This window comes from Cnephaeus nilssonii (genome assembly GCF_951640355.1).
Source record: "Cnephaeus nilssonii genome assembly, chromosome: 4".
Lineage (NCBI taxonomy): Eukaryota > Metazoa > Chordata > Mammalia > Chiroptera > Vespertilionidae > Cnephaeus > Cnephaeus nilssonii.
In genome coordinates, this window is record NC_137075.1 from 47372885 (window position 1) to 47382656 (window position 9772).

Consider the following 9772-nt stretch of genomic DNA (forward strand, 5'->3'; position numbering starts at 1 on the left):
TTTCAGTGGTTCTTCATTTTCACAGCTCACTAGAATGTAAAATAATCTAAAACCACAGCAAGGAGATAGATACAAGGGAAAACTTCTTGGTGCTTAACTGGTGGGAAAGAAAACCCCACAAATTGCTCTGATGGAATTCCTTTCCCTCAGGGGCTTTAAGTAAAAGATGGTCCTCACTCTGGACAATTCCTCCAAAGGTTAAATCTGTAGGCAGAGCTCTTTTTTGGCAGTCTCAGGATTTCTGAAAATGGTTTTTCTTTCTTTTCTTTCTTTTAAAGGCTTTTATTGAGAAATCAGTTATACAGAGAGAAGTTTCACTTTAAAAAAATTTGATTTTAGAGAGAGAGGAAAGGTGTGGGAGAGAGAAATATTGATCTGCTGCCTCCTGCATGCACCCCAATTGGGGATAAAACCCACAACTTGGACATGTGCCCTGACTGGGAATTGAACCCTCGGACAACAGTGTAGGAGACAACACTCAACCAACTGAGCCACACTGGCCAGGGTTGCCTTTGTTCTCTTAATTGGAGCACTATTTGGATTTCTGCCTGAATCAGGGCCTCCTGACTGTTTATTTATTTTTTTTAATCTCAAAGATATGCTTGTTGCCACTCACTATGAAAGGCCTTTTATTTTTAGGTTAGCAAGTCATAAACATCTTGAAACAACTGCTACTTGGACTTTCTGTCTCTGTCATTTGCATACTGGAACTAGCCAATCCCTGTGAACCTAGCCAGCAATCATTCATTTGCATTTTGTGGTTTTTGCCTTTATGGACCCTGCCTTTCTTTGTTCTCTCCAAAGTGCAGTTTGAGTTGCTATATGAATCTATATCTCTTGGATTGCAATCCTTTGCTCAAATAAGTGCTTTTTGTTTCTTATTATAGTCTAAATCTCTTCTTTGGTTAACAGAACCATGACATTGAAGACTGAAAGTTGCACTATATTGATGGCTCAGATTCAGATATGGTATTGCTGGTTGTGGTGTGATTCTCTGAATGGTGAATAGCTTTAAAACTTGAACAATAGCCCTAACAGGTTTGGCTTAGTGGATAGAGCATCAGCCTGCGGACTCAAGGGTCCCAGGTTCGATTCTGGTCAAGGGCATGTACCTTGGTTGCGGGCACATACTCAGTGGGGAGTATGTGCAGGAGGCAGCTGATTGATGTTCCTAACTCTCTATCACTCTCCCTTCCTCTCTGTAAAAAATCAACAAAATATATAAATATATATTAAAAAAAAACTTGAACAACATACAAAACTTGATAGTTGCATTTCTGAAAAATTCAGTGTGTATGGGCCTGGCATAGTAGTCGATAAATATTCAAGGAATAAATTAAAATAATTGAAAAATCAAACATGTTTTTACATGTGATTGTAAAGCCCAGATTATAAGCAGGTGTTTCATACATTTGTGTGTGTGTGTGTGTATGTGTGTGTGTGTGTGTGTGTAGGGTGGGACTCCGGTCCTTCAGCCTCTAAATACCTGCAGTGACCCCATTATTGAAACAACGAAAAGTCATTAATTTACCAAATTTCTCTTTAAGAAACATATTGCCTTAATTGACAACCACCCTTCTAGAGTTGCTGATCTAATGACTAGGGTAAAGAGGAGGCGGGAACAACCCCGGAACACAACAACCCCGCCCTTCCCTTTTCTCAGAAAGCAAGAGACTTTGGAGAAACCGGAAACTAAGGGCTGGAAAGTCCCGTTTTCTAACCTACAACAGCACTTTTTGCCCAGAGACCAGCGACGAACACACCGGGCTCGAGTTTTGATTGGGCCGTTGAAAAACTAAGATAGCGAGTTAAAGGGGGAACACCCCGGTGCCTTCGGCCGCCCGGTGGGTGGGAATAAATGCCGCGACTCCTCGCTCGGCGACTCGAGCTCTGTTCTTCGCTGGGCACTGCTGCCAGCTGGGCGCGGTCAAGGTGGGTACCTCCTCCCGCGTCATCCTCTCCCTCTGCTTCTCTCTCTTTACCTGTCGGTTCTTCCTGGCCCCATGACTCCGGTCATCCCCGCCCAGGTCCAGCCTATTCAGGCTCCTTCCGGGATCCGACTAGGAAGCCACGGAGAGGCCGGAATGTGTCACTCGGCTGGACAGCTACCCGGGTAGGGGGAGAGGAACAGCACAAAATATATGGGTTTTTGATGAGCCGCTGGGTCCGTGAGTGGGGTTGGGGGTGGTGGGCATGCTTTCCGGGGCTGCCCAGCCTGCTCCCAGAGGGTTCGCTTTCCCTGGGCGCATGAGAAGGGAGAGAGGCAGGTGCGTCCCGAAAGGCAAATACATAGGTGGTTGAGAGTGTCAGCATAAGAAACATTCAAACCTCTAAAGAATGTTTGTGAGTTTATTTGAGCCAAACTGTCAACAATTGCTGAGAAGCAAAATCTCTACAAATTGAGAAAATGGTCCAGAGAATGGCAGTTTTGCATCTTGTTTTATACATTGCAATCAAAAGAGGAGGCTTAAGTGGGTTACATGAAATCCATTGGTGATAGATTAGGGAGGTAGGAGAAAGCAAGGTGTGTGTGTGTGTGTGGGGGGGGAACCTCTGGGATTGGATTATAAGTAAAATGATAGACACATCTTTACATAGGTGGGCAAGGACAGTTAACTGTCTGCAATGAACGTGATCACAATAACAATGAGAGGATTTGTGGCCTCCCGCCCTGGTGCACTGGCTGTGCCCTGAGGGGTCTGGAAACCCGGACCTTACCCTGCCATTCCAAAGGAATGTTATGGAAGATGCAAAAAGGCAATAGACAGGTTTAATGAAGGTAAAGATTGACTTTTGTCAGGGAAGATTCTAGCCTAGAACGTGACTATCTGCCACAAACTGCTTTTAGTTAAAAATTGTTAATTTCAGACCATCCTATGTGGTTACTTTAGGCCGTTGAGTTTGTAAGGCTGCCATGCAGGCCTTCCCTGGGCTTGTCAGGCTTAGTATGTGGCCCCTTTTCATCCACAAGGGTAGTGATCCTGTGAGAGGCAGGTGTCTGTGGGGTCCAAGAAAAGTATTGCCTAGGTAAGTATGTCAGTGCATCTGATGGAGCGCTGAGCACTGCACCCTCTTCTGGGCTCACCCCATTTTCCTCTCGAGCTCCACACTTCCTCAACCAGGCTCTAAGACTTGTGTCTCAATCCAGATTGTGTCAGCTGTTTTGTATAACATTTCTATGACAGCTTATGTGTTTATTTTGGCAAAAGCCTTATTGAGATATAATTCACAAACTATACAATTTACCTATATAAGTATATAATCCGGTGGGTTTTAATATATTCACAATGTTGTGTAACCATCACTTCAATTTTATTGATTTGTTTTTGTTTTTCAGAAAAAGAGGAAGGGGGAGAGAGAGAGAAACATCCATGTGAGAGAAAAACATCGATTGGTTGCCTCCCATATACGCCCGCAACCTTTTGGTGTATGGGAGGACACTCCAACCAACTGAGCCACCTAGCTAGGGCCCATCACCTCAATTTTAGAACATTTACATCACCCCCAAAAGAAACCCTACATCCATTAGCAGTCACTCCCATTTCTCCCCATGGATTTGCCTATTATTGACATTTCATATAAATGGAAGCATACAGTAAGTAGTCTTTGTGATTGACTTGTCACTTAATATGAAGTTTTCAAAGGTCATCCATACTATAGCAAGTATCAGCACTTTATTCCTTTTTGTGTTAAATAATTCTCCATTTCTGGATATGCCACATTTTGCTTATTCATTCATCAGTTAATGGGCATTTGAGTTGTTTCCACTTTCCATTATTATGAATAATGCTGTTGTCAATATTCATATACAAGTTTTCCATGTGAACCTACACTTTCAATTCTCTTGGGTATAAACCTCGGAGTGGAATTGCTGGGTCATCTGGTAACTCTATGTTTAACATTTGAGGAACTTCCAAACTGTTTTTCAAAGCTGTCACACCATTTTACATTCCCATCAGCAGTGTATGGGAGTTCCAATTTTTCTGTATCCTTGCCAACACTTATTATCTTTTATATTATTGCCATCCTACTCACTGTGAAATGGTATCTCATTATGGCTTTTATTTGCATTTCCTTAATGACTAATGATACATTATTTTAAAATTACAAAATAATTTATAGAGCTTTCATAAAGTTTTGAGAACTTGAACCTTCTAGGTCACATACCCAAAAGCCACAGAGAGTAGACTCAAACCAAACTCTCTGTGATGAGTGCTTGAACTCCATCCCCTCTTTCCTAGAACAGAATCTGGGCCAAAACTCCACTTGTGCCTCTGTTAGAAAGAGAATTCTGGGCAAGATGAAGCTTTTGTACATGAACTCAATAGTTCATTTCTTAGTTGCTATTAGAAGCTCAAATATGCACAGAACTTTTTGGTCTCTCCATTTTTACAGTGTATCCTGGAATTCCTCCTAATGGATCTTGAGTGAAGTCGTGACCCTTTCTTGGTGTTTATGATTGTGTGCTTCTCTTCCTGTAAGTGCCCTTCTCCCCCTACCATCAGGTCATGGAATAAGGAGGGTGCATAACTATCAAAAATGTTTGATATGCATGTTTGTTATATATCTATACATTTTATACCACTAACAATCTTATTTTAAATATTAATAAAGCTTACTTTTTTCTCATTTTTCAGTTAAAAATTCAGTTTTATAAGGGGCTCCCAGAAGATTCATACCCCCTCGCCCCCGTGGGAGCACAGCAGTTGTGGCGGTGGAGCCAGGACTGGAACCAGAATCAGTGTTCAGATAGACTCGAAAATCTGGACTTTAAATTCTTATGTAAGTCCGAGAGTGACTGACCATCATCTGTGAGACACTGAGGACTTTTAACATTCACTGTAAACAGAGGTCTGGGTCCAAAAAGCACAATGAATGCAAGTACATGCGATGGTAGTGTGGTGAATTCTAGACAAGCTCGAGAATTTTGTACAGCTGGGGGAGGAGGCCCAACTCCTGAGATGGTCTTGGAATCGGAACTGATAGAACTCAGAGAAATTGAGGAAGTGGTTGACCTCACCTCTGACTCTCTAGAACCTGCAGTGATTGACCTAACTGACCATGACACTGTTGTGATTACTGAGGAAAGGAGGAGGCCAAGGAGAAACAAAAGGCCATTGCAAGGACAAACTGGCATCTGTGTGGTGAGCAGTGAAAAGAAGGGGGTGATGAGAGACAGAGATATATATGTGACCAACAGTGCTTACCATAATGGCCTGGAAAAAGAAACTTTTAGGTGCACACTACCTGGTTATATCCAGTGCCGGATTTGTATGGATGGGTACTTGGAGATTGAACTGAGTAGACGACACATCTATTCTACAGACTGTGGCCACATCTTCTGTAGTCGGTGCCTCTGCACTTTCCTTAGAAATACTAAAAGTTGCCCAGTTTGTTTGAAAAAAATTGACCGCCATCAGTACCACCGCATTTATATATAACGTGTGCTGTGTTGCTCAGGATAGACAACCCCCTGACTGGATTTTTCCATGTCCTTGTGCAGAAACTATGGAATTGTTGGTATCCAATGCTCTGAGCTCCAAAAGCCTGATTTTAAAAATTGTTCTCTGGAGTGTATGAAAACTCTTTTATTGCTCACAAATGACGAAACTGCTTTTTTATTCCTTTGGCTTCATGCTGCAGGCCTGGACTTTTGTTGCTATAGTGAATCAGAGACTGGTGGTTGTCCTCAAAGCAATTTTCCCTTTTTTTTTTCTCATAGTAATCAATTTTTAACTGGTCACATGTGGGCATTTTGGATCATGTAAATAAGAGCAACATCCTAGAGACGGTAGAGCAAGTAGATGGAAGGAAGCTGGGAGACTGACAACTCCGAAAACCAGAGCCACAAATATGAGTTTGGACTTTTATGAGACAAATAAATAAACTTTATTTTTGTTTCAGCAACTATTATACTGGGTCTTGTTTAGAGCAATCGAGCCCTTATTTTAATTAATGGACTAGGCAGGATGCTGTCTCTGGGTTTCTCTGGATTTCCTGATTCCACTGAATGGAAGGAAGTCAGTCCTTCCTGTCCAACCAACAGGGTGGAGTCGGGTATTACCATGGGCAGGCACCAGGTCCTGCTGGGACTAGTGGCTTTCAAAGCTGACCTGGGGAGTTGCCTAGGCACACTGAAATCTAGAGTTGTGGTTCTGTGCTCTCTGACCTGCCAAGCCAGAGAGGGGCTGCCTTCACCCTCGCTTTACAGGAATGCCTGCCTTCTACCACACTGATGAGCTGATCAACAAGTTGACATGCTTCTCTGAACAAGCACATCACTGCCTCACCATCCCAACTGCTCCAGCAGCCTGCTAGGCCCAGCAGGCTAGGTCACAGGCCTTGGGAAGACCTCCTCCCCTCCCCACCCCAAACACACACACACTAGCTCTTGTTCCTTTTGCAGAGAACCATTTAGCACAATTCAGCTTGCACTTAGAATTGGAGAGGGCGTGATTTCCATGGTGCTCTTTCCTTTTCCTTCAGAATGAAATGTGCAGTAAAGTTCCTTACTTACAATGGTGGTAGCAGTGTTGCTTTCTTCCACGGAGGCTGCCTTGCCAATGGAGCAGTGCCCATCCCTGCATCATGTCTGTCGACTCACTGCAATCTCTGGAATGTCCTATACTCCAGACCTCAGTTGCTTGACTTAGCACAGAATATGCAAGATAATGTGGTATGCTCTCTTCTGTGGGTTCTTTTGTATGCTCTGAAATGAAACGAGGAAGAAAAAGAACATGAAAATGAAAAATAATAGAAGAAAGTTCTAAGTATTATCTTCTTACATTTCAATAGATCATCTTATGCATCTCACTTTGGAGAGTATTAATTGCTCTGTGACATAGCACAGTGTATCACATAGCATATTTTTCTGTGTATAAGACACTTCCATGTATAAGACGCCCCCTACTTTTCCAACCCAAAATTAAGAAATCAATATTTTAAACATAAAACAGAACACATTTTTATTTAGTAATTACCACAGGTAATGTTTACATGCCAGTACTATGATATTATGCAGCATATCACTTTATTCAGCCTCTGTTGCATCACTGCTCTCTTCTTCATCATCACTTTTAGTTCCAGACATATCAATTTCTTGAACTTCTATTGTATCGCTGCTGTCTTCTGAGTCACTGTCTATATATGTGAGATCATCCTCATAAACTGGTGGCATTTTCTGAGCTAACTTTATTCGTGTTCTCTTGGCCAACCCTTCTCTCCTCATGAAATTGCCTTTCCTGTAAAATCAACAATATTCATTTTGCTTGCAAACATTCTTGCCTGACATTGAATAAGCTTGGTTGACACACATAAGCCACTCTGGTGCTGCTCCATGATCCAAGTCTTAAGCCTTGGCTTCAAGTTTGCCCATTTTGCTGGTTTTCCTTTTAAGGTCTTCTTCTTTTTTGGCATCTTAAGGAGTTGTTCTTCCTGTTTTTTCCACTGTCTGATCATACACTCAGTGGGAGGAGGTCCAAATTGTCCCTCTGCAGCTCTATTTCCATGCTCTTTTTTATAGATAATTACATTCAGTTTGAATTTTGCAGAGTAAGACAATCACCAGTATTTATCTTTTTATTTATTTTTTGACATCTTTATGAGCTCAGAATGCACTGGCCCCCATTGCATCTGTGCACTCTCCACCTCAGCGACAATAAGGCTCGTGATTGGAGGAAGCCTGTTTGATAAGGTATGGCAGCTGTGCACCTGCGTGGCTCCCTCCTTGGCTGCCTTCCGTGTATAAGATGCCCCTCTCTGATGCAGGGATGGGCACTGCTCCATTGGCAAGGCAGCCTCCGTGGAAGAAAGCAACACTGCTACTACCATTGTAAGTAAGGAACAAACTTTACTGCACATTTCATTCAATGGAAAAATACGGCAGTTGACCAATAATCAAAACACCTGAGGTGCCTATTAAACACAGATCCGGCTCCTGCATGTACTGTCCATGTGACCGGGAGAAAGAGCACATTCTCTCCAGTTGGGAAGCAGCCCTCAAATCTCCCTATTGTATTCTACTCAGCCCACTACAAATTTACCTCACCTGCCAAGTTCATGTAGACATTTGAGACTTTGATTTAAGGGGGAAAATAGGGTCCTGACTCTAAAGAATTAAGATAAATTTTATAGACAGCAAAATGCACTAGTGTATAATTAGATGAATTTGAGCTAATATACACATTCATATGGCCAACACCCAAATAAAAATATAGAAAAATGCCATCATTCCAGAAGTTTCCTTATGCCCCCTTCTTGTTAATTCCCATCCCCACAGGCAACCACTGTGTTGCATAGTATCACAATAGTATGTTTGGGGATACTGACTTATTACTTCACTAGAAGCCCGTTGCACGAAGTTTCGTGCAAAAGACCTTCCTTCACCTGGCTGCTGGCACCAGTTTTCCGCCAGCACCAGTTTTCCTCTGGCCACCCGCTGATGGGAGTGCCTCCGGCCAGCGCGATCAGCCACCTTGAGTTCCTCCAGCGCCGCTGGTGGAGGAACTTGGGATGGCGGATCGCGCTGGTGGGAGGCACTCCGATCAGTGGGTGGCCAGAGGAAAACTGGTGCTGGCGGAAAACTGCTGCCGGCAGCCACGCAATCAGCCACCCTGAGTTCCGGCGCCTTCTGCTGGCCCCATGGGCCCTCCCTCAGCGCCAGGAGGAACGGGGGGCGGGGACTCGTGAGTCCCTGCCCTCCGCCAGCCCAATCGGCCACCCCGAGTCTCGTCCCTAGCCTCCCAGTGGCCCAATCGTGGGCATAGCGGAGTGATGGTAATTTACATATTACCATTTTATTAGGTAGGATGGTTTAGCCCAGCTTATCAGGGATGAAAATTTGATAGGGATTTGGAGTATAAGTACTAGGGTCAAATGTTTGTTTTAGTGGGAGCATGATATATTCTCTTAAGAATTAAAGCAAGCCCTGGCTAGATAGCTCAATTGGTTAGAGTGTCATCCCAATACAACAAGTTTGCCAGTTTGATTCCGGGTCTGGGCACATACAAGAATCAACCAATGAATGCATAAATAAGTGAAACAACAAATTGATGTTTCTCTCTCTCTACAATCAATTAAAAAGGAAAGAATTGAAGCAAGAAGGTATTAATAATGACACCTGCTATTTTTAAGCAATAGCTATGTTCCAGGCACAGTGCTAGGCACTTCACACATCATGGGCAAAGTATACACTTAGGCAAGAACAGGAACCCAACAAAATGTAGGAGCAGAGGTTGAAGAGAGCTGCCACATGGCACTTAATGTGAATAATTTGGCACCTAGTGGACATGGTTATGGGAAGAAGTGAGAACTAAAGCTACAAGGGAAGATTAAGGCCACATGATGAGTAGAGCACTGTGTGCTGTGTTATGAAGTTTAGATTTTATTCTCCAGGTGCTAAGAAGCCATTTAAAGGCTTGGGAGCAGACCACCCAGAGAAAGATTCTTAAGGATTTGGCATGATCTCAGTGAAAGCAGAAGATACTGTTTCAAAGTTGAGGAAAATATATGGGAATGGAATTAAGAAGGAAAGACCCTGGTGTTGATTTTCCTCTAAAAATAGAAGTGTATTTTATGAAGTGTATAAGAAAAAGGAGGAAGTAACCTTAGTCTAAGGAATGTAACTGGTACTCTCCTGCCCTTGGATGCCTAGCAGTTTCATTTTAGCACAGCCAGCGGAGCTGTGCAAGCCTTTGAGCTGCGTTAGCTCTTGAGAGATTGTTGCTGATCTGAGGTGGCAATGATAGGAGTCCAGAGGGACAGCCATGGCAGT

General features: G+C 43.1%; 1 protein-coding gene across 3 annotated transcripts; it reads left to right on the top strand.

Annotated features, from left to right (window-relative positions):
* Nucleotides 1–1676: 1676 nt before the first annotated feature.
* Nucleotides 1677–6305, top strand: LOC307098781 (E3 ubiquitin-protein ligase RNF4-like). Of its 3 annotated transcripts, none has more exons than XM_079769823.1 (3): nt 1677–1932; nt 4396–4477; nt 4638–6305. In XM_079769823.1, exon 3 carries the CDS (start codon nt 4872–4874, stop codon nt 5439–5441), a length of 570 nt encoding a protein of 189 aa, XP_079625949.1. In that variant the 5' UTR covers nt 1677–1932; nt 4396–4477; nt 4638–4871; the 3' UTR covers nt 5442–6305. The 3 variants fall into 3 exon arrangements, with proteins under 3 accessions (XP_079625949.1, XP_079625951.1, XP_079625950.1); XM_079769824.1 differs by lacking the exon at nt 1677–1932 and adding an exon at nt 1945–2113; XM_079769825.1 differs by lacking the exon at nt 4396–4477.
* The last annotated feature ends 3467 nt before the right edge of the window (nt 6306–9772 follow it).